A 25,666-nucleotide genomic window follows, 5' to 3' on the forward strand; every position below is an offset into this window, starting at 1 on the left:
CGGAGGAAAACTAGTGAATATGCTGGTGGGATATGCGCCATTCAAACGCGTTTAAGGGAGTTTTGTTTGGCATTTGTAGAGGGAGCATTTCACTGGGAGGTTATCAACACGCGTTGTGTGGTGTCGTTTAATATTTCAAATGAGACGAATGAGAAGATGCCATTGCCAGTGACACCGTATACCAATAGTGGGAGGAAAACTTTGTTATCATCATGACGATGGGATAAATTTTAATTTATAGGTAATGAAAGATTATGGCGTAAAAGAATCTTGGATGAAATAGTTAGTATACCAAATCATGAGGAAGGTATTATCACACCAACGTATAGATTTTCAAATGATGAAGTACTACTTAGTTGTTGGACTTTGTTTACTGTTTTTTTGTCTTGAGCCAGGGATCTATCGGAAACAACCTCTCTACTTCTTCGGAGGTAGTGGTATGGACTACGTACATTTTACCCTCCAGACCCCACTAGGTGGGAATATATCGAGTTGAGTATGTTGTTGTTGTTGCAACTTTTCAATTCATGCAGTTGAGATTCGAGAACAAAGAAGTTGCAGTGGATATCCACAAACAGACGATGCAATTTACATTAACAGAATAAGACGGCTGGCACGAGTGGTCAGAGAGAAAGATAGAAAAAGAATAAGACGGCTAACACAAGTGGTCAGAGAGAGGCAAAAAATATCCCAGCTTAAACGCGAACTGAAGGAACTGAAGAGACAAGAAGCACAAAATAGCCGGTATGAACTTGTAAAATAAAATACCAAGGTGGTTGTACAAATGTTGTTAGTCAAAGAAAACTAAGTTATCTAAGTTGATCATTTTCATGACCTTTTTGCAGATATAGGCCATACAACATTCAAATTCTGCGGCTTCCAGGGACATATGAAGCTACAGGACAGACCTCGAGGCCAGCAACAACCAACCACAATCATGTTTTCTACGATATGATTATCCCTCATACTTATTATGGAATGCCTCCAGCAGTGGCCGACAAGGCCTCTTTCCAACGAGTCAAGTGGCCGAACGCCCCTTTCCAACCAGATGCTTCCAGCCATACCAGAATAACAACCCCACCACCACCAACTGTACACCATCCATATACATCCACCCCCTGCCACCCCACAAGCTACCTACTATTTTCCGATGTCTCCACCTCCACCACAAGGATTCTATAGGCCTCCATATCGGCCATACTGGCAACCAGCTTATGCAGCAAACAGCAGGCGACCTCCACTGCAGCAATATCGAGCTCCGCTACAAGGAAACAATGGAGATCCTGCCCAAAATCAGCAACAAGAGAAGAAAAAAAGGGAGTCTCAATGATTTTAAAGTCATTGACCATCTCAAGCTAGCTAGGTCATAGATTTATATTTGCCATTGAATTCTTAATTATCTAAGAATAAATATTTTTTGTTTGGTATCTGACATTTCATTTAATCACCAGTGAAAAAGTACAAAGTTATGGCAAGTTAAAGACTTATTGCCATTTCAAGTCTTTAGACTACTAAACATGTACATTACTTGAGGAAAACAAAAGCTATCTAAAATCATAACTTTAGAGAAAGTCTTAGAACTGTTTTGTATTCTTTGGTTTTGATTTTTTTTGACTCATAGTTGATACTCGTATCATAGGACCCCTGTAAAGTAAGGTGTGTCGTAGCAACTTTGGCTATAGTTTGGGAGTGTAATAGTGTCTTTATCTTTTTAAAAGAATTAACATATCTTGCTTCAACTGGACGACCAATGTTAAAAAGCGTTACTGATTTAAGAGCATATCTAAACTATTGTTAAGAACGTTGCCCGGCTTATCATAAATGTAAGGGGGAATTTTTGTTTTACTGGTATCGGACACGAGCGTTGCACATGTTTCTCAAAAAAGCAGTACAATACACATTGTATGGAGTATCACAAAAATGTTCAGTAGAAAAGTTTAACCTGAAATAGGTAAATGAATCAACCTATTGGAGTGACTGCTCTTTGGCCAGCAATGCTTAGATATCCTCTGGACCTGCAAAAGTTGAACGCTTAAATTTGTTGCAGTACGTACATAGACATGTCTACGTATAGTATACATAGCACAATCATAGATCAAGATTTTTCTGATTTTGTTTCTTTAGATAAATTTACCTGTACACCTACAAATAGCCTGTATTCTTGGAATAATATTACAAAGGAAATTGCTTCATTATCTCTGAATTTTACGAAATTAAAATTATACTGTACCTTTTAACATCGCAAAATGTTACTACTGGTTTGACGCTTCTGTGACTCTTTAACATTTCCTTTTCAATTATAGCTATTGAGCATGTATAATTTTGCCAATTCTTCACTAGATACGCCATTGTGGTTGGGTCCAAGTCCTTTCTCGAACTCCGCGCGTAGCAAGAGCTCGGATTTTCCTTTCCTTCACTGGATAAAGAAAGAATATGCAGCAAGGATGAAATAGAGAGAACATATGCGTAAACCGAACAGAGAAAATAGGGAAGAAACACAATTTCATGCTAAATAAGTTACATATTTGGCACTTTGGATAATGTCACATTTTCAACCCTTATTAGCATTTGCCGTAGAAAATTGTCACGAACCGAGCTGGGACCCTGACTGTAACGAGCATCCCAAACCATGAAGGCCCGGGAGCTCTTCTAAATCAAGTAATCATGCACAATATTCATATAGTATAAGAAAATTTGCAGAAAACAAAACAAAATGGTACCATGGTCAAACTCATGAACTTGAACAATTTGAAAAGAAGTTCCTGAATACTCTAGACATATAACACCCGTCTGCGAAATCTCTAGCATCTTAAGATCCATCATAAGTCTGTACAAAACTGGGACAAGGCCCCCAGTCGGACCCAGAACAAAATAAATAATAGTGCTCAAAAGAAACAGGCCTTCTGAAAGAAAGAAGGCTCACCAACTGCACCTTGACACTTCTACGGTTTAGCAGGACCCTTGGATTGAGTTTCAGACCCTGAAATATAGAGAGTCAATACAAACGAACTGGTACGCAGAGCAATCCAAAATAATGTACTTTTATATAAAATATAGGTGAGAGCATTTCATAAAATATCATGCATGAAATAATTTAAAATACATGGGCAACTTAAAATGATCATTCGAGCAAATCTGCAGATGTAAAATCATTCTTTATTTTACTTCTGAGCTAGGTGGTCCACCCTACAAGTCTAACAGTCCACGGGCTATGTGGAATCCGCCCTTAACTCGGCAGCCAAGCCCCCAACCCAAGTTTGCCGCAAGGGTTGGAGTTTCTGTTCTGATACGCCACAGGGCACTAGGCCAGCGTATAATTCCTCTTGGGAATATAATGACCCGTATCGGCAAAACACGATTTTGGGCAATAAGTTTTCTGAACTCGTGCCTTCTTCGGGTAACCACCTAACTCTCTTTAAGCCCAATTTTAGTCTTTTCTAAACATGCATCATTCTGAGTTCGAAATCTGAAAATCTGAATGAAAATCTGCATTATGTTCTGTTCTGAATTATCATGGCATTTTCTGTATTGGTATCACCATACCAAGACTTGCAAGTCATTTTTCTGAGCCATAAAATATCATATCACATTTTATCTTTCAAAACATAAAGTTCATACCACCATATTTAAAATAATTCAATAAGCTTCATTCTTCAATACATTTATCAAATTATGCAAGGATCATTCCTTTGAATCATTTCAACAAACATGTGGTGGTCATGAATTTTTGACAAACCATGCAATCCTTTCATTATATACATTCAACATTTATCAATCATGCAAAACCCCCTCTCATCAATTTAAAGATCAATCTTAAATCATTCAACAATAGTCAAAACATTGATACCATGCTTCTAAATAACATTCTAAAATCAAGAGGTGTTGCAACATGAGAGGGAGCGTAAATAGTCATGCTCTCAATTCAATCATCAACTTTAACACATACATATATATATATAAGATTTCAAATCAGTTTAGGGGAAAGGTCTAAAGACCAAAACAATAATGTCACTAAAGAATTGATAATGCAAATTTCAACGTAAATTCCAAAACCCCTTCAATAATTCATTGATTTCACAATGTTAAAAGTTGTTGAACAATTTCATTATGCCCAAGTAGTTTTAGGAATACCCCACGTACCTTAGATTACAAGGTTTTTAAAGTAAAACTCGAATCTTGACTCGTTTCTTGGAATTCTTGATCTTAGGGATGAGTTCTTGATCTTTGGGGAAGGAGTTAGAGTTTTGATTTTTGAGAGGAAGAGTGAATAATAGGCAAATTTTGGCTTCTTGGGGCTGAAATTCTATGTTATGGATGAAATTTGGGTGAGGAAAAATGACCAAAATTCCCCTAGACCCATTAGAAACTGATTTAACGAGTGAAACAATTCCGAATCGTGCTGGCCGACGCGTCGCGTCGGCTTACTGCCTCACACGAAAAATGTCATAACTTTTCGCTCGGTTATCGAATTTTGGCGAAATTGGTATCATTGGAAAGCTAATTCAATTATCTACAATTTCGGTGGATCTTGAGCTGAAAAATTCTGCGTATTGAAAGTTATACACGTTTAAAGTAAACCCTTATAGAATCGAATACCCAATTTTGAATGAATGAAAAGTTCTTAGCTCAACTTTGCTTTAGGCCATTTCTATGAACATTTTTCACCTCATAATCACTTTATATACTAGGCGAAAGATCATGACACATGAATCTAAACATAAATCATGGAATTAGAGCTTACACACGTAGGAACGACGATTTAATTTCTAGTTCGAAAATGCGGGGCGTTACATTAGCTCCCCCTTGGGATCATTCGTCCTTGAATGATAGGTAGGTACTTTTGAGGATCTAAAAGTGTAGAATAAAGAATCAAAACCTCGCATTGAACATGTTTCCTTAACAAAATATGCAAAGGCATCAAACGAGCTTCATGATAACCCCTAGTGAAACGTGAAAGCACGAAACATGAGATAATGAGACTTTACATAGAGATGATCTTGCACATGAGTTCTATGCACCATAATCATCACAACATAAGGCAGAGGTTTATTTGATGATCATAGACCTTATTTATATTGGTACTAACCATGCACAAAATTTCGCGGAAGATAGGGATAGAAGCATTCTCCACCCCTCATGATGCAACGAATATACGCACTACTCAGCTATGCCCCAACATCAAATAACATACTTCGTTCTTTCCATCTTACAATCCTCCCATCACACATCTAACCATAAGAGTATGAGTTTCACTGCAAGGTGCTTTTATGTTGAAGCCTAACTCGGAGTAACAAGGTGATAACTTAAGTTATAGGACCCTATACTTACATCCCACTAAGAATATTACCTTACCTTATCACTATCGTCAAACTCCCTCGAATTCTAATTCAAGGAATACTAAGTACATGGGTTGTGTTTTCATCAATCACAACATTCAAGCCTATCATTACTACACCCACTTCATGGATTTCCCCCACTAATACCAGCAAATTCAATCACATTCATGAAGATTTTCGTCATATATCTCCTTTTTTTTCCTTTCACCTATAACCTTGGCTCGAGAATTCACATCAATTTTTTTCACCTTCCAGAACATCTATTCCCCTACCTAACACATCGCCACGCTTCTACAACCACCGTCATACTATCATACGGAGGGTCATTAAAGGACCCGAGAATAAATGTCATGAATGGAAGAAACACTACTCAATTATGACCCATACCTGTTGACCTACATCAAGGTGGGACAAGAACTAAAGATACGATAAAATAGACCCGAAGTGCTCCATATGTCAAGTGTATGGATCATAAGTAGAGAGTCATTCTAAAGAAACACAATATAGCATAAATTCTTAGGATAAAACACAGTGCGAAAACATTGGTGCACGTATCAAGATAAAATGAGGGAAAGAAACTGAATTACCCTCCTGGACCCTAAAGTCAGTAAGACGAACCGGGCACGCAATGCGTTAAGCGACGCACCGCGTCGGTCCCTACCGACGCGATCCCTAGCGTGACGCGTCGACATCGCGTGGGTTCACTATTTCATTGATGCAATCAACGATGCGGCGCGTCAACTTCGCATCGGGCCACTATTTCCAACATCCAAACACATCTCTAACGTTATCTGAAAATTCCGAAACTTCCCCAAAACATCCCCTTTACATCCCTGAACATAAATCAACTCAAAAATCTACGATTTGGGGTCGAGAAGATCAATTTGAAAATCCTAAAAGGTAAGAGCTCATAAATATGACTAAGTCTTTTAACAATTAGAAATTCTTTTAACAATTAGAAAAAGAAAATTTCCAGGTTGTCAGTTCTCCACACATGCAACCAAGAGTGGTATTGAGTTGTGAACGCTACTGGGTGTTACATTACAACTAAGAGAAAGATTTCCGCTTGAAGCGATTGCTTCTCATCTAAGGAACTGAGATTTGCCATGAATTTGCATAAACTTTATCACTTTGGCTAAACTCGATATAGGATGAATCAGTGATATATAAAAACATATTTTCTTAGGACCAAGCATGCTGAGAGACATAGATTTAGATCACGAGCAACATAATATATGGCTTGAATACATGTAAGACTGGATTAGTGAGAAACATAATTGCTTCTAGTTTGGAGGTCAAATCATAAACATAAGTCCATAAAGAACTCGAACTATATGCATAGGCGTGACTTGAACACATGACGTAGGACATTATCAGAATAATCTCTGAAATGAAAGTAGGAGTATGCTTGAGTAGGAACAGATTTATCATGAGTCTTCCCCGCAACTTGCCACATTGAGAAAAATTCGAGAACTAACTTAATTCCCCATCTCCCCCTTAGATCAAAGTCACAATCCCGAACTTACGGACATATCCCCTTATCAAATCTATAGCCTTAACTCTCAACATAAAAGACGCATCACCACATTCTTAAACTATAAACTCTCCCTGAAGAACTATACCCTGAAGGCCTTGCTTTTCTATAAATGCTACTTTAACTTCCACTAGTCTCTATAGCCATCACTCTACAACCCCGATTCCCATGAGCGTATGCATCCACACTCCTTATCACAAAAGAGGTATTAGTATATACATGAGCACAAACTCCTCTCATTAATCTCTAATACAAAGACACTAAATTATTTTCTAGGACATCCCCTCTCAGGGACACAAATCGTAAAATCTTCTAACTCCCAAAGTCATCAACTTATGACAAACATTTTCATGTGCATGGACACCCACACTTCTAAACACTTAACACTCTATCTTCAATTTCCTTAGGACACTATCATTACACTTCAAATCACATAACTTACAACTTAACAAAATCTGTGAAACTATACGAAAGACGCACATTGCCTATTAATATCTCCTCAATTCAACTCTAAAGAACATCATACAACAACTTTCCAGGCTTCTCCATACTACAAGATTCAAGAGCTAAATCTAGATACACAAAACACTTATACACATAAAACTTTATCTAACAACCTGCTACCTGAGTTCAACTCATCCATATATACTCGCTTTCTTATCCACTTAATGATTCAACCACAATTCATTGTTTTATCACTAGTGCTCACGTACGCATATACCTCACGATTACCACTTAAACTTTTTATAAATCATCAACCTAGGCCATTTCGCACATCACATCAAGCCTACTAATTAATTCCCATTAAACATGCATCATCAATCTCAAGCTACTATTCTCACCACTACACTTCACATTTAAAGTTCAAGCCTGTTGTCTATCCTCAATTATATAAATATACCACTGGTAAAGCATGCCACATACTAAACTAGTCCATCAAATTGAGAAATCAACCCAAATACTTCACTTCACTTGGCTACTACCTACAATCACAACCCCGCCATAACCTCATTATTCAACTAAAAATTCACTGCATACTTTCTCACACGAAGTACTAATTTACTACTAATAAAGAAAGACCATCAAAGGGATAAAGTCACCTGGCAGGATTTGTTAATCTTAATCTTATAACATAACCCATTGCAATCTTATCAACATATTCAAATTCCTCACATCATACTTACTTACCCAATCATACATCACAATGATCTTCAAAGTTCAATAAACACTATGAGTCTCTACCTATAACTTATTAACTAATCTACCCCTTTCTACTTACCACTTATAAATAATTTTTATAACCACCATAACTATCCACTTTGAGCTCCTTCTCCATTTTGAATAAATAATAATCATATTCAGTCACTTCCTTCACAGACTACCATACAATCTATAATTATTGCTACCACATTTGTCTATCACTATAAAATGACAAACCACTCCTCAATCCACGATTATACAACTAAAACTATTTATTTACGCAAATGTCACCCTCACTCTGACTGGTAACTTTGTGACTTCATGTCACCAACTTCTAGACCACCTCACTACCAATAGGTCATCACACTTTAACATACACTACTACTCGGGTGGAAATACAGTTCCAACATTCTGCTACACATTATTACCCTTACGGAAGAAATCTGCAATAAGAATTTTGAAAGGGGATTGAATAGACTTTGTACCTCAGGCTGAAAGGCACGATTTCATCAGAATAAAGGAACACACTCAAATCAATACACCTTGAAGCACTAATGAACTACTCTCAAGTCTTCATGCTATCTCATAACCTTATGGATAACTCAATCAGAGAGAACCACATTGTTGGGAGAGCTAGACTCTTAGACTTGTACCGCCTCGATAATGAGGAATGACCCACGAAAATTAGAACAAGGAACGAATTTGGATAACTTTCTTATGGACAACTCTACAACACGAACTAGAGTATGAAAGAATAAGAAACAATTCCTAAATGTCCGGTAGCCTCCTGATTATAAGTGTGGTGCACAACGCACCCATAAGCAAGACTCTACTAGACATAATTTTGCAGACACCCTGGGACCATGAACCGTGCTCTGATACCAAGTTTGTCACGACCCGAGTCGAGGCCCTGGCCGTAATGAGCATCCCGAACCATGAAGGCTCGGGTGCTCTTCTAAATCTGTTAATCATGCACAATATTCATATAGTATAAGAAAATTTACGGAAAACAAAACAAAACGGTAACATAGTCAAACTCATAAACTTGAACAATTTGAAAAGAAGTTTCTGAATACTTTAGACATATAACACCCGTCTGCGAAATCTCTAATATCATAAGATCCATCATAAGTCTGTACAAAACTGGGACAAGGCCCCTAGTCGCACCCAGAACAAAGTAAATAATAGACTCAAAAGGAACAGGCCTTTCGAAAGAAAGAAGGCTCACCAACTGCACCCTGCTGTCCGACCCTTCTACGATTTAGCGAGACCCTTGGACTGAGTTTCAGACCTTGAAATATAGGGGGTCGTACTAGTATGCAGAGAAATCCAAAATAATGTACTTTTATATAAAACATAGGTGAGAGCATTTCATAAAATATCATGCATGAAATAATTTAAAATACATGGGCAACTTAAAATGATCATTCGAGCAAATTTGCAGATGTAAAACCATTCTTTATTTAACTTCTGAGCTAGGTGGTCCACCCTACAAGTCTAACAGTCCACAGGCTATATGAAATCCGCCCTTAACTCGGCAGTCAAGCCCCCAACCCAAGTTTGCCATAAGGGTTGGAGTTTCTGTTCTGATACGCCACAGGGCACTAGGCCAGCGTATAATTCCTCTTGGAAATATAATGACCTGTATCGGCAAAACACGATTTTGGGCAATAAGTTTTCTGAACTCGTGCCTTCTTCGAGTAATCACCTAACTCTCTCTAAGTCCAATTTTAGTCTTTTCTAAACATGCATCATTCTGAGTTCGAAATCTGAAAATCTGAATGAAAATATGCATTCTGTTCTGTTCTGAATTACCATGACATTTTTTATATTGATATCGTCATACCAAGACTTGCAAGTCATGTTTTTGAGCCATAAAATATCATATCACATTTTATCTTTCAAAACATAAAGTTCATACCACCATATTTCAAATAATTCAATAAGCTTCATTCTTCAATACATTTATCAAGTTATGCAAGGATCATTCCTTTGAATCATTTCAACAAACATGTGGTGGTCATGAATTTTTGACAAACCATGCAATCCTTTCATTATATACAATCAACATTTATCAATCATTCAAAAACCCCTCTCATCAATTTAAAGATCAATCTTAAATCATTCAACAATAGTCAAAACATTGATACCATGCTTCTAAATAACATTCTAAAATCAAGAGGTGTTGCAACATGAGAGGGAGCGTAAATAGTCATGCTCTCAATTCAATCATCAACTTTAACACATACATATATATATAAGATTTCAAATCAATTTAGGGGAAAAGCCTAAAGACCAAAACAATAATGTCACTAAAGAATTGATAATGCAAATTTCAATGTAAATTCCAAAACCCCTTCAATAATTCATTGATTTCACAATGTTAAAAGTTGTTGAACAATTTCATTATGCCCAAGTAGTTTTAGGAAAACCCCACGTACCTTAGATTACAAGGTTTGAAGAGTAGAACTCAAATTTTGACTCGTTTCTTGGAATTCTTGATCTTAGGGAAGAGTTCTTGATCTTTGGGGAAGGAGTTAGGGTTTTGATTTTTGAGAGGAATAGTGAATAATAGGCAAATTTTGGCTTCTTGGGGCTGAAGTTCTATGTTATGGACATAGTTTAGGTGAGGGAAAGTGATCAAAATGCCCCTAGACCCATTAGAAACTGATTTAACGAGTGAAACAGTTCTGTATCGCGCTGGCCGACGCGTCGCGTCGGCTTACTGCCTCACGGAAAATGTCATAACTTTTCGCTCGGTTATCGAATTTTGGCGAAATTGGTATCGTTGGAAAGCTAATTCAATTATCTACAATTTGGTGGGTCTTGAGCTGAAAAATTCTCCGTGTATCGAAAGTTATATAGGTTCAAAGTAAACCCTTGTAGAGTCGAATACCCAATTTTGGATGAATGAAAAGTTCTTAGCTCAACTTTGCTTTAGGCCATTTCTATGAACATTTTTCACCTCATAATCACTTTATATACCAGGCGAAAGATCATGACACATGAATCTAAACATAAACCATGGAATTAGAGCTTACACACGTAGGAACGACGATTTAATTTCTAGCTCGAAAATGCGGGGCGCTACAAAAATGAACAACATGAAAATTGAGGAGTTAAATATTGGTGAAAAATCATAAATTTAACATAGAACATGAAAAAGATTCACAATGTTACGTGTTGATTTATGGGGAAAACGAGCAAGTAAAACGAAAGTACAAGCCTTAGGTGAATTATTACATAACCTGTTGAGTTGCTTCGATCCAATAGTGAGAGTTAAGCATATTCTTGATGTCTATTTATGTAAGATGCTTAATGCAACGTGTAGAGTTTTGGTTTAGGATAAGGGGTATCAATATTTGAAGAGCATTTCCGTAATCCAACTTTCAACTAAGGAGCTTCCCACAATAAGTATGATATGATATGATGATTTGCAACATTAAGAGAACAAATGTTTCGACCAAGATGTAAGACCAGATATGATCAACTCATTACAGACAAGAAATATATTATGAGTACAGTTAAAGCATATAATGGATTTTGAAGATCGATTCTAAGTTATATTACGTACCTCTAATTGTGTCGAAGGCCTCAACTTTAAGCATGTCATTTCCCAAACACTCTAATTGCTCTTGCCGAATCCGGTCAGCAGAATTTACAAGGGAAGAACAGCACTGATGTAACTCAATTAGCTGCAATGTCATACTATCTGCAAACCCTCTAGGAATCCGTTTCAAGCGCAAGCATTTTCGTATTATTATGCGCTCAAGACATGGGAAGATATCATCTGCGGCTGTCCAATGATCAAGAGATAACCCCTCGAGGAGCAAGAATTTCAATTCAGGAAATCCAATCTCCGTTACTTCCCATACTGTTTTATCCAAATCGGTACTATCTCCAAAGGCATCAGTCTTCAACTGGAGCACCTCGAGTTTGGGCAACCTGCTAATGATAGTCATGCTCTCCCATGATAGACAAGTTTGGTGAAGTGTCAGCTTCTTGAGATTTGGTGGGAAAGAACTTGGTTGTGGAAGACACCTACGAGAACCATACCTGAAGTAGCCGTAATAAAATTCAATATGTAGTGCCTCGAGCTCATGCAAATATATAAGATTATCGAGGCATTTAGGCTCACGATAAAATTCATCACTATCGCCAGAAATCCCCAATTTTCTCACATTTTTAATCCCGTGAAATATTTCTTTTGTGCAACAAAGAGGACTCAACCCAGTAACACTTTGCAAGTTCTCCAAAACCCGGTACTTAACGTCATCAGCTGAGTCATCAGCTGATATCTTTGGAGGAGAATTCAAATAAATGCTTCTACAGTTAACATGCCTCAGCTGAGACATTTTCCAAATTCCATTTGGTAATTGCATCGTCTTAGTACGTGATGGTGATCCATCGTCTAGAAGAAAACTGAAAGTTTGTAAATTCAAAAGTCTGTAAATCGGTAGATATTGAATAACCACAGAACTCCTCACAGCGAAATACCTTAAAGAAACTAAGTCTGATAATTCGCGGGGGGCATATGTCAACTTCAATCTCCCCAAGTCTAGTACTCTAAGTAGTTTGAAATGGTCTTGTCCTAATAAAACATAGGACCCCATATATTCAGAAAAGTGAACAGAACGTGTTTTGTTATAAGCAAGAAGGGGAGAAAAACAACCTCGATATGAACAAACTGAAACCCACCGACGATCTTGAGGAACAATCCTTTCGGGATCAGAAGCTGAGGGATCTAAAATATACAAAAGATTCTCACTTTCAGCTTCTCTCAAGCATAAATCATGAAGAAGATCATGAATCCTACATGTCTTGATTTTTCCATCCAAACTTCGCTTGCTAACGACAACTAGACTTTTATCAATAAGATCATGTAAAAGACTACCGGCCACTTTTTCCAAATCCCCATGCCCCCTTATCTCAAAAAGTCCTTCTGCAATCCATAATCTTATCAACTTTTTCACAGAAATCTCAGTAGCTTTTGCGAAAACTCCAAAATACAGAAAGCAAGATTTCAAATGTGAAGGAAGATGATTGTAGCTCAAAGCGAGCACTCTTGAGCAACGTTGATAATCATCAACGTTTACCAATGAGCTCACACCTTGAGCTACTTCATTCCACTCCTCCAGCGTCGTCGTGCTAGAGAGAGTTCCTGCAACCACAGAAATTATTAGCGGTAATCCATTGCAGTTTTCAACAACTATCTTTGCAACATCCTTAAATTTGGTTGGACTATCTACTTTGCCAAATGCCTTCTGGCAAAACAAATTCCAACTTTCCTTTGGCTCCAGGGGACGCATTGGAAAAGGATCCTTAGGAGAGCTAGCATACCGAGCAACCTCCAGAATGCGAGTAGTCAACAATATTCGACTCGCTTTATTGTTTTCTGGAAACCATAGTCTAATATCATCCCAGGCTTTCCTACACCATATGTCATCCACAACGATCAAATACCTTCTACCCTTGAAACTTTTTTGCAAGCGATCCGCTAATTCCGCATTTTTCTTTTTTTCTTCCTCATCATTTTCCTGATCTTGGGGATTGATCTCTTCTTTCACCCCAGTAGCGTATTGAAGGAGGGATAGAAGCATATTTCTTAAACTGTAGTCCTTGGACACAGTAATCCATCCACGGACATCAAAGAAGCTCACAACTGCGGGATCAGAAAACAATCTTTTTGCAAAAGTTGACTTGCCTATGCCACCCATCCCCACAATAGAGATGACTTCCATTTCAGATGAGTCTCCGGTAAGTTTACGCAGCATGAGCTCTTGTTCAAAGTTGTACCCCACCATGTTGTTCTCAATGGCTGAAACATCCAATTGCGGTGAATAAGAATGACCAACTGAACCATTTCTAGCTTGCAGCTTGTTATTCTTCGTCTGCTTGTTGAGCTCTTGCTTCAGAGAATCGATGTTTTCTATAGCTTGTTGCAAGATCTTAAGAAGCCTCTCATTCGCCTCTGTTCGAATATGTTCATCCTTCTCCCTAACCAGCAATACTTGTGATTCGACTTCATCTTCTACGTCATTTGCTAGATCTTTAACCTTTTTCTGCAGATCCTTCATCAGTTCATCATCAGAATTGTCAAGAAACTCTAGGAGAGAGCCAACCGCGTCGTAGAGTGATTCCAAGTGTTCTTTGTTACCCTCCTGAAGGTCTAAGCTGGATTGTGAAATCAGGTGCATTGTTCTCATCAGAGAAGTTACAGCAGCATAAGCAGCCATCTCTCGTGCTAAGTACCTTTAGCGATGTATAGAAGATTTGTGAATGAATTAAGAAATTTGCAGAAAGTTGGCACTCGAAAAGGATAGAATAATGCTAAATATGTTGAGCATTCTGCACACTGGAAACAATAAAGAATGATAAGCAGGACAACTAATTATGTCAAAGTCAACATAGGTAATCGTTAATTTCAAGCAATTGTAACTCTCATGAAGTTTTCCTAGAACAAACAAAACGCCTAGTTATCCCCATAAGAGAATAATAGAACAAACAAAGAGTCTAGTTATTACCATGAGAGAATAACAGAAAAAACAAAAAGTCTAGTCATTCCCATAAAAGAATAACAGAAGAAACAAAAGTGGAAGAACCATTATTGAGTCTCAACAACTAGAATATATTTATCAAATTAAAGTATTATTAATAATGAAACAAGAAGGCAGAAGCAATATCAAATCAGAAAACATGAAGGAATTCTGCAAATTACCCGAAATAATTTAGACATTCTAGCGAAATCGCATGTTGATATCATTATTATAGTTATGAAATCTAAAACACATTGTCAAAGATGTGTTCAAGTCCTGAAGCGAAGCGTAAAACATGTTGAGCGCTTTGCCTCTTTTAATATGCACTTTAGTGTTGTCATCAAGGCTTTAAGACATACTCTTCCTTGCCAATTATTGTCTGCCGAAGAAGCGACACTAAAAATTACTTTATCATAATTTTTTGTTTCCTGTTCTTTGTCCATATATTTGTTATTCATGCCAATTACTATTAGTCAATAAATAGGTAGTCTTTCTAAATTGTTAATATGATTTTGATATTTTGTCTTAAAAGCTGAAGACTAGAGAAATCCTTCACCTATCAGGAACTTTACAAGTCACTGTTGACCAAAATTTACACTTACGTTCTGATAATAGATGGGTTGCTTCGTTTCGATTTGGTTAATCAACACTAATGTACTCATCTCACTATTAGCAACAAACTTGAACTACATAAATCTTTGGTCTATCTATCATTTTGCATCATTCAAACTATAATCAGTACAAAATAATATCTTCATATGAACACATCATTTTCTAATGCAAGGTACATTTTCACAGCATATGCATTCCCATGCTAATTTTGAAAACACCAAAAACATTCGCACATAGACCAGTGGCGGAGGTAAAAGTCCACCTGTATGTTTGACATAAATTATCTATTTGCGTTGAAATTTTGGCTTCGCCTCTGACATAGACAGACATGTACATTAATGCAACTAGTAAATCGAGCGAAATTCAGAACATTCATCATTGACACAAGCATAACACACTAAAATTATAGATTTCAAAACATCACTAGCTACATTGACTTGATAAACAAAATTTATGTCATGTAGTTACAAAAGTTGACTAACCTATCTCCCATCCAGTAATTTACATCATGTAGTTACAATAGAGATGAGAGTCCAGTAGGTTGACCTTGCGTGTGGTCTTGTTCAATGTTGTAACTGACCATGTTGTTCTCAAGGGTTGAAACATGCGATCGTGGTGAACTAGAACCACCAAATGACCAATTTCCAGCTCGCATATTATTACTCTCCTTCTTGATGAGTCCTTGCTTCACAGAATCGATGTCTTATGTAGCTCGTCACAAGATCTTAAAGAAGCCTTTTTATTGGCCTTTGTTGGAAAGTGGAAGACTCGTTGCAACATTGTCTTCTACTTCATGTGCTAGATCTTTGACCTTATTGTTTCGTCATCAGAATTGTCAAGAAACTCTAGCAGAGAGACAACCTTTTCGTAGAGTAATTTCAATTGTTCTTTGTGACCTTCACCAAGGTTTACGTTGGATTGTGGAAACTGTTGTATTGTATGGTTCCCAATAGAGAAGTTACGGCAGCCATCTTGATTTCTAATTCTGCATAGAACCTTCAGAATATACGAAACTCAGATGAAATTCTGTAAATCTTCGTTTGAATCTTCTTCAACCGTTTTCATTACTTCTCCATGATCTTCATCAAATTCTGTCAATTACAAATGAATTTTCTGAAAGCGTAACACATATTTAACATATCTTACTTCGACCAGACAACACCACTGTTCAAAATATCCTCTTATTCATAGATGTAGGTAACCGTTTTTTTTTCTTTGCAAAATTCATGTGCCAACAGTTCGAGTTTAGAGGTCACATTCCCTTTTATTCAACTAAAAAGTACATGATGTAGTCTAAAACAACACACAATTTAATTCTACATTTACGATTCATTTTCCTTATCATATTGAACTCAATGCTATAGTAGTTATGCACAGAATATCATATCACAATCAATTGGTGAATTCTCATCGTCTGATTTAAACACAGTTCATATAATAGATGCTGAAGATTCATCCTAGATTATTTAATTACCTCTAATTGTGTCGAAGGCATAAACTTTGCGCATGTCACTTCCCGAACTCTCTAACTGCTCTTTCTGGATCCGATCAACAAAAGTCACAAGGGAAGGCCTACATCCATGTAATTCAATTTGCTGCAGTGTCATACTATCCGCAAATCCTTGAGGAATCTCGTGTAAGTACCTGCAGTTTCTGATAACTACACGCTCAAGGCATGGGAAATAATCATCGGCGGCTCTCCAATAAACAAGTGTCGACTCCTCGAGGAGCAAGAATCTTAATTCAGGAAATCCCATCTCTGTTAACTCCCAGACTATTTTCATATCAAAGGCATATTTCTTCAATTGAAGCACTTTGAGTTTGGGCAACTTGCTAATGATCGTCATTTCCTTCCAAGGTAGACGAGTATTGTTAACTGTCAGTTTCGTGAGATTTGGTGGGAAAAATTCCAGACGCGGAAGCCTTATGAAACTATATATGTAACCTTCAATACTTAGCTCCTCGAGCTCATGTAAACATATCAGATTATCTAGGCATTTGAGCTTACTACAAATTTCATGCACCATGTCAAAAATCTGCACTTTTTTCACTTTCTTAATCCCTTCAAAGATTTCCTTTGTGCAACAACGCGAACTCAACCCAGAAACACTTTGCAAGTTTTCCAGAGCCCGATACTTAACTTCATTAGCTGATAATTGTGGAGGAGAACACAAGTACATCCCCTGGAGATGCCTCAATTGAGACATTTCCCAAATTCCATTTGATAAAATAATGGGAGGGCTTGCTCCTCGATAACTTTGACGGAAGACTAAAGTTTGCAGATTCCAAAGTTTGGAAATCGATAGATCTTTAGTAATCTTACAAACCATCATAGAAAAATACCTTAATGAAGATAACTGTACTATTTCTCTAGGTAAATCGTAGCAGCTCACTTTCTCCAAGTCCAGTACCCTAAGAAATTTGAAATGGTTTAGTCTTAACACAAGACGATCTATGCTTATACTGAAAGAAATATGAAGAGAGCGCGTTTTGCTACGCATAAGATCATCAAAACGAATGGAAGAAAAGTAACCTCGTGTTGAATGAAGTGACACCCACCGACTACCTTTAGGAAAAACTGTTTGGTGTCCTTTAGAAACTGGGGGATTTAAAACATACAAGAGATTCTCACTTTCAGCTTCTCCCAAACATAAATCATGGAGAAGATCGTGAATTCGATATGCCTTGATTTTACCGTCCAAACTCTGCTCGCCAACGACAACTAGACTTTTATCAATAAGATCTTGTAAAAGACTAGAACCCAATTTTTCTGGTTCCTCGAGCCCTTTTAGCTCTAAGAGTCCTTCTGCAGTCCATAGTCTAAGCAACTTCTTTACTGAAATCTCTCTAGCTTTTGGGAAAACTCCAAAATACAGAAAGCAAGACTTCAAGTGCGGAGGAAGATGATTGTAGCTCAAAACGAGTACTCCTGAGCAACGTTGATAATCATCAAGGTTTACTAGTGAGCTCACAGTTTGAGCTACTTTCCACCACTCATCCAGCGTCCTCTTGCCGGATAAAGTTCCTGCAACCGTAGAAATCACAAGTGGTAATTCTTTGCAGTTTTTCACAACTTCCTTTGCAACATTGTCAAATTTCATAGGACAGACTTTTTTGTCAAATGCCTTTGGGCGAAACAAATTCCAACTTTCCTCTTGCTCCAGGAAACGCATTGGAAAAGGAACGTTCGGAAAGCTAGCATATTCAGCAACCTTCATGTCACGAGTAGTCAATAATATTCGACTTCTATTATTGTTTTCTGGAAACCTAGTTTAAACTCATCCCAGGCTTCCATGCTCCATATGTCATCCACAACAATCAAATACCTCCTTGCCTTCAAACCTTTTTGCAAATGATCTTCTAGATCTTCATCGCTGAATTTATCAAGCTTTTCCTTCACCCCAATAGCATCTTGAAGGAGGCATGCAAGTATATTTCGATAATTATAGTCCTTGGACGCAGTAATCCATCCACGAATATCAAAGAAGCTCACAATTGAGGGATCATAATACATCTTTTTGGCAAAAGTAGACTTACCAATACCGCCCATACCAACGATGGATATGACTTCCAGTTGAGACGAACATCCCCTAAGCTGACTTCGCATACAATCTATTGTGCCCCCCCATGTCATTCTCAAGGGATGAAACATGGAATTGTGGTGAACTAGAACCAACAAGGGAAGGGTTATTTCTAATTTGAGAATTGTTATTCTTCTTCTTCTGCTGATTTTCCTTGATAGAATCAACGTCTTCTATAACTCGTTGACAGAACCTAAACAGCTTCCCATTGTCCTTTGTTGGAAGGTGCAGGACTCGTCGCAGGATCTTAAGAAGCGTCCTTTGAGCCTCTCTTTGAATGTATGATTCAACTTCGTCTTCTACTTTTTCTGCTACATTCTTGATCTCTTTTCGCAAATCTATCATTGTTTCATCATCAAGAAACTCTAGCAGAGAGCCAACCTTCTCGTAGAGTAATTTCAACTGTTCTTTATGATCTTCCAGCAGATCCATGTTGGATTGTGATACAAGGTGTATTGTTCCCATCAGAGAAGTCACAGCTGCATAGGCAGCCATTTCCCAAACAAGTACCTTCAGAGATCTTAATGGCTCTCAACTGTTGTACACAAAACAACATAGTTTGCCAAAGTCAACTATTGCACATTGTACACAATAAGGGGTCGTTTGTTACGCGGAATAAATTATCATGGGACCTACATCAAAGATAGAAAGGTTGTTTTCGATGAACCTTGGCTCAAGAAAAGCAGTTCAAACCAGTCTGACTACAGAGAATAACAAAACAAACAAAAAAGAGACATATTTTTGTTGCTTTCCCTCATTCAATTTGGTCCACACAAACAAGGGATAAGGAAGAAAAATGGCCAAACAGAAGTCAACTATTGCACATTGTAAAGTGGTCGTTTGTTACACGGACTAAATTATTGTGGGACTATAGTCCCAGACTTAATTGGCGAAGCTAAGAATTTTGCCAAGGGCGGCCTGGTGCACTAAAGCTCCCGTTATGCGCAGGGTCCGGGGTAGGACCCCACTACAAGGGTTTTCGATAAACCTTGGCTCAAGAAAAAATAGTTTAAAGCAATCTGTGTACAGTGAATAACAAAACAAACAAAAAAGAGATACGATATATCACAGTCAACATAGGTAGTCATTAATTTCAAGCAATTGTAACTCTCATGAAGTTTGCCTAGAACAACAAAAAGCCTAGTTATTCCCCTAAGAGAATAACAGAACAAACAATAAATCCAGTCATTCCCTTAAGAGAGTAACAGAAAGTCTCAACAATACAATATTTTTACCAAAGTATAGTATTATTAATAACCAAACGGTGACTGATAGCTGGTCTGAATAGACTTACAGAATATTGAAACAGTCCTAGATTCTTCAAACTAGAAAAATTATATGAACCAGACAAGAAGGCAGAAGCAATACAAATATATAAAGACGTAAACACACGATATGTTCAGATGAAAGCCCCTCAACCTTACCTAAATCAAATAACATGTTCATATTCAACCACACAAGCTTTGGCACATTGAATGCTTTTCTAAAACATATATTACAGGAAAAAAAAAAAATCTTATTCTGCCTCCCTAGCTTTTCTATGCAGTCTCAAAACTAGAAATCAAGAATATTGAATCAGTCACATTAAGTAACTATATTAGTATTGCAATACCAAAAACTATACAAACATAAAGAGGAATACCAAAAAAAGTTGATAAGAGAAATATTACTCAATCAGAACAAGGAACCTTGCAAACTAAAACGGAACAATTTTCACATTCCCACTAACTTAGAGGTATATAGATCGTTTCTGGTAAACTCTTGACTTAAGGAAAAAATAGTCCAAAGCAGCCTATAAATATAAAAGAAAGTAATAAAAGTACAAGAAATAATGTTTAGTAACAAATCAACAAGTAGCAACATGACACTAATTACAACAAAACAATATAGATAATCAAAATACAAGAAATAATAGGAGCAATATTACAACTACGAGTGTGGACAGATAACAACAATATGTTGCTATCTACTAACCTTCTATTCTAATCCGCATTTCTGCAAGAGGCTGTTTCCAAGGCTTGAACCCATGACCTCATGGTCACATGACAACAACTTTACCGGTTACTCCTAGTAGGATAATGTGTTGTATTAAAAAAAAATGGTTAAAAAAAAAATCAAATGTTGACCTTAAGTTGACCTTGCGTGTGGTCTTGTTCAATGTTGTAACTCACCATGTTGTTCTCAAGGGTTGAAACATGCGATCGTGGTGAACTAGAACCACCAAATGACAAATTTCCAGCTCACTATTACTCTCCTTCAGCTTTATGAGTCCTTGCATCACAAAGTCGATGTCTTATGTAGCTCGTCATAAAATCTTAAAGAAGCCTTTTTATTGGCCTTTGTTGGAAGGTGGAAGACTCGTTATATTATCTTAAGAAGCACCTTATGAGCCTCTTCCTAATGTGTAACTCAACTTTGTCTCCTACTTCACGTGCTAGATCTTTGACCCTTTCAGCAAATCGTACTTCATTTTCATCATCAGAATTATTTTAATTGTTCCCAACAGAGAAGTTACAGCAGCCATCTCGATTTCTAATTTTGAAAAGAACCTTCAGAATATACGAAATTCAGATGAAATTCTGTAAATCTTTGTTTGAATCTTCTTCAACCATTTTCATTACTTCTCCATGATCTCCATCAAATTCTGTCAATTACAAGTGAATTTTCTGAAAGTGTAACACATATTCACATACTTTAAACAGATTTAACATATCTTACTTCAACCAGACAACACCAGTGTTCAAAATATCCTCTTATTAATAGATGTAGGTAACCGATTTTTTGCTTTGCAAAATTCATGTGCCAACAATTTGAGTTTAGAGGTCACATTCCCTTTTATTCAACTAAAAAGTACACGATGTAGTCTAAAACAACACAATTTAATTCTAAGTTATGATTCATTTTCCTTGTCATATTGAACTCAATGATATAGTAGTTATGCACAGAATATCGTATCACAATCAATTGGTGAATTCTCATCTACTGATTTAAGCACAGTTCATACAATGGATGTCGAAGATTCATCCTAAATTGTTTAATTACCTCTAATTGTGTCGAAGGCATAAACTTTGAGCATGTCACTTCCCGAACTCTCTAACTGCTCTTTCTGGATCTGCTCAGCAAAAGTCACAAGGGAAAGCCTACATCCATGTAACTCAATTTGCTGCAGTGTCATACTATCCGCAAATCCTTGAGGCATCTCGTGTAAGTACCTGCAATTTTTGATAACTACTAAAACATTGATCTTCCGTGATTCATTTTAGTTTAGTTGATTGTTAGACCACATCCATGAATGCATGTGATTCATCACAACCCCCAAAGATGCAAGAACAATTGCTTGTAGTATATAGACAATTCTATTTATTAACTTTCAAAAGATTATACTATAATACATTCAAATGGTACACTACAAAAAATTGCCCTAAACTGTCTTTCTATATATGTAACAAAAATACATTTGCTAACCTTCTCTGTACCGACTCCAATACTTATCTAATCTGTGCCAAGTTAAAAAATGGCTCTAGCTTTCTCTTTAGCACAGGCTTATTCTCTTCAGGATTCCCAAAAACATTCCATAATGTTAGTGTCTCATCCGCTGCTGCAGTCGCTACAATATAGCCATCCGGGCTCTGAAACATGTCGAGAAGAAAAGTCAGTAAGGCACTGCGAAGTATGAGCATAAACGAACACAATGTGGCGTGATTTGTTAGCAAATCATACCTGAGCCATATGAAGAACTCGTAATGTGTGACCGAAAAGTTCTGAAATTTTCGTCATAGAAGGATACTTCCAAACAGTGACCTGGTTGTCGGTAAAGCCGTGAGAACTCAAAAGCTCGCGCTCGTGTCTGTTCCAAAGCAAGGAACAGACTTGTGAACATGTGTTGATAGAGTTCAAGCATGCCCCGGTATTGGTGTTCCAAAACTTGATGCACTAATCTCCAACGCCACCACCTGAGGCAATCATGTTAATCTGGAAAGGACACCAGGAAAGAGCTTTTACAGCAGCTGTATGATCTTTCATTCGGTGGATCCATTGGTGTGAATTGTTAGGAGACCCCATCGACAGGCTCCATACATGGACCAAATTATCGTTCCCTCCACTAGCCAACTGCTGGCCTGACACAGACCACTTCAATCCACATACCTCCTGAGTGTGTCCCTGTATGTTCCAACTACGTGGGATCTTACATGCACGTCTTTGTTGATGATCATACCATCCATGCCTCCAATTGTCAGTATGTTGTCATTCCAATCAAGTGAGCCAACCCTTAATTTGTGTCCTCGTAACGTCCTCAGCTGTGTAGATGGAAAGATGTTAGACCTCGTAACCCTTGCAGTTGACTTCTGTAGAAAGAAGACGCGAAAGAAACCACTTACCAATCGGCTAGACCCCTGCAAGGTGTCCCACAGCTGAACGTGTGAATTATTCAAGGCAACTGCAAGGCGTCTTCCATCTGGTGACCAGCTGACGCTAGTCATGGGCCCAAAATCATCACCAATGGTGAGAAGCTCAGTAGTCGACCCATCAGAAGCATCCCACATCCCACAGATAAACAGAATTCCCTAACCCAATGGCAATAACGTTACTGCTTCCCCAGTCTAACAAATTGAGATAAAAATCATCTAGGATGTCGGGAGCAGCATCCAGGGTCCTCTCCGCAGACTGTTAAGAAGCAAAAAGTTCTAAGTTAGGAACGAAAAGCCAAGCTAACACACTTATTTACACTAATAGAATAACTACAGTTAGCATGGACACGCGCAAAAAGAGAAAAGACAGTAAAAAGAGGAAGAAAGAAAAACTCACTTGGGGAATGTATCTCTTCTTTTTAACGGTTTTTGACTGTTGAATATGTGATGGAGATTGAGAAACTCTGTCAGCCGAAGGTGGAGCTTTATTCTTAAAAGCAAGGATCCTCGTTCTGTTCATGTTGAAAACTTATGCTAAAAGCTTCAAGTAAGATGAAGAATTTACTCCAACGTGTTCCTTTTTAACCTTGCCACCAGTGAGCATGTAATGTGCATAGTCAAAATCCATCGCAGAGCGATTGGGAATGAACCTGTCCAGCTGCATTTAAGAAAAAAAACGTATCAATTAAAAGTCCAACCTTGTAACAACAACAACAACAACAACATTTCATATAAATATCAAAACACAACTCAAACCGATCAAACGAATTAAGATTGCATAATGGAAATCAAAATTCACCAGAATTTGCTAAAAAATCTAAGCGAAAATCAAAACCCACATAAACAAATATTAAATCAAAAGGAGACACTAAATTGTATTCAAATCCAAGGGCCTAGAATCATCTATCATACAATCATCATTTACACCCAAATTCACCGAAATTCAAAATCAACCACTTAATACAGCTAGGATGATCGAAGAACCTGGCTGAAATAGCATCAAAACTCCTTCGACTAGGTACTACAAGGTCTGGTGGCACAGGTAGTCCTCAAACTGGCTCGATTATAAAACCCTAACAAAAAATCTAAGAAGCTGAAATTCACCGAAATTCAAAATCAACCACTTAATCCTCTAAAACCCAATCTTGTAACAACAACAACAACAACATTATTTCATACAAATATCAAAACCCAATAAGTATTTCGGAAGTGCAAGACTACAAGGATTAAAAAACCGTACATTTTCTTTATTTTTTATGTTACGAGACAAGACAAGAGGCACACTTTTGTATCTATCCATATAATCTGTCAAAATTGAGAGCAACTTTATTGAGAGCAACAATGAGAGGAGAGGGGGAAATTTATTGAGAGCAACAGTGAGAGAGGGGAAATAGGGGGGAAATTTTTTAACGTAATGGCTATATAGAGCCAACGTTGATGGATTGGGTAAAGGCGGGAAGAAAAGAAGTTGGGGGAGTGCGTTTTCGTTTTATTTTGATTGTGTTTAGCATATTTAGTTTAAGTGAAACTTTTTCTTTCACTTCCAACTCTTGTCTTCTTAGTATTGTAGTTAAACTACAACTCTTTAAATCACCTTTTTTTTAAGTGATTTACTCAACCACAACTTCTTCAATTTCTCACGTGAACACTAACTTGAGTATATTAGAATTAGGCTCGCTCATTCATTTTCGACTTTAAGCAATCTTTGTTTGTATCTATTAGTGAAATCTGAAACTCGTCTTTCTATGCTTGGATTAGCTCATATGTATGCCCTCATTGTATCACTCAATGCTCATGACGACTCAAACTTGATTGCTACCACTAAAAGCTTTTCACACATAGACAAATAGGCTTTTAACAACTCCCCTCATCATAAAATAAAATAAAATAGTGAAGGATGCAATAGACTTTGGGGAGCAATCATGTAACAACTACTAACACTCTAGAAATAACTTACATGTTGACTACAATCGTGTTATACTTCTCATTGTATGGGAGATGACGAAATCACCTAGCTCAACTAGTTCACATGCCTCCTCACGAGATAGGAAAAAATCACACACCTAGTTACCAATCATGCAACAAGAAATTTTAACTTATTGTGACTCGAACTTGCTAGTATGTAAAAACTTAACTAATCATTTGGACTTGATTACATTTTTCTTTTGGGTTTAAATTACTAGCTCGTTGCATATTTTGAATTATGAGATTATTAATGAATAATTTTGTTGTGATGTGTATATATTGTGTTATAATTTATTATGTATGTAAATAAAAATTTACATTAATACGAGTGACTATTTATATAAATCATTTCAATTTAATAACATGTGGCAATAATTGTTGCAATAGATCAATAAACCATTGCAATAGGTAGTCAAAAAACGTTGCAACAGAATAATAAAAGCGTCGCAATAGATGCTATTGCAAAAGTTTAATGTTGTTGCAATAGAATCTA

At 37.2% G+C, this 25,666-nt stretch overlaps 4 protein-coding genes across 6 annotated transcripts; 1 reads left to right on the forward strand and 3 right to left on the reverse strand.

Moving 5' to 3' along the window:
• Positions 1 to 32: 32 nt before the first annotated feature.
• Positions 33 to 1,444, forward strand: LOC124899144. Its single transcript, XM_047413345.1, has 4 exons — positions 33 to 99; positions 242 to 307; positions 498 to 744; positions 846 to 1,444. Exons 1-4 carry the CDS (start codon positions 33 to 35, stop codon positions 1,180 to 1,182), a joined length of 717 nt encoding a protein of 238 aa, XP_047269301.1. The 3' UTR covers positions 1,183 to 1,444.
• LOC107850334 (putative late blight resistance protein homolog R1A-10) lies at positions 734 to 15,837 on the reverse strand. Its single transcript, XM_016694775.2, has 5 exons — positions 15,701 to 15,837; positions 11,645 to 14,322; positions 2,231 to 2,416; positions 1,943 to 2,015; positions 734 to 1,283 (listed from the first exon to the last, which is right to left on the reverse strand). The coding sequence occupies exons 1-3, from the start codon at positions 15,709 to 15,711 to the stop codon at positions 2,337 to 2,339; spliced, it is 2,769 nt and encodes a 922-aa protein (XP_016550261.1). The 5' UTR covers positions 15,712 to 15,837; the 3' UTR covers positions 734 to 1,283; positions 1,943 to 2,015; positions 2,231 to 2,336.
• Positions 15,838 to 16,173: 336 nt separating this feature from the next.
• On the reverse strand, positions 16,174 to 24,670 carry LOC107850350 (putative late blight resistance protein homolog R1A-10). 3 transcript variants are annotated; one of them, XM_047401535.1, is made up of 9 exons: positions 24,449 to 24,670; positions 23,606 to 23,866; positions 23,179 to 23,464; positions 22,520 to 23,097; positions 22,265 to 22,428; positions 21,842 to 22,011; positions 20,971 to 21,443; positions 16,693 to 19,431; positions 16,174 to 16,309 (listed from the first exon to the last, which is right to left on the reverse strand). In XM_047401535.1, the coding sequence occupies exons 8-9, from the start codon at positions 18,434 to 18,436 to the stop codon at positions 16,233 to 16,235; spliced, it is 1,821 nt and encodes a 606-aa protein (XP_047257491.1). In that variant the 5' UTR covers positions 18,437 to 19,431; positions 20,971 to 21,443; positions 21,842 to 22,011; positions 22,265 to 22,428; positions 22,520 to 23,097; positions 23,179 to 23,464; positions 23,606 to 23,866; positions 24,449 to 24,670; the 3' UTR covers positions 16,174 to 16,232. The 3 variants fall into 3 exon arrangements, with proteins under 3 accessions (XP_047257491.1, XP_047257488.1, XP_047257494.1); XM_047401532.1 differs by having other exon boundaries at positions 16,693 to 20,866; XM_047401538.1 differs by lacking the exon at positions 20,971 to 21,443.
• On the reverse strand, positions 22,288 to 23,280 carry LOC124899160 (cell division cycle 20.2, cofactor of APC complex-like). Its single transcript, XM_047413346.1, has 3 exons — positions 22,946 to 23,280; positions 22,520 to 22,646; positions 22,288 to 22,428 (listed from the first exon to the last, which is right to left on the reverse strand). Exons 1-3 carry the CDS (start codon positions 23,278 to 23,280, stop codon positions 22,288 to 22,290), a joined length of 603 nt encoding a protein of 200 aa, XP_047269302.1.
• Positions 24,671 to 25,666: the final 996 nt, after the last annotated feature.

Source organism: Capsicum annuum, chromosome 1, assembly GCF_002878395.1.
Source record: "Capsicum annuum cultivar UCD-10X-F1 chromosome 1, UCD10Xv1.1, whole genome shotgun sequence".
NCBI lineage: Eukaryota > Viridiplantae > Streptophyta > Magnoliopsida > Solanales > Solanaceae > Capsicum > Capsicum annuum.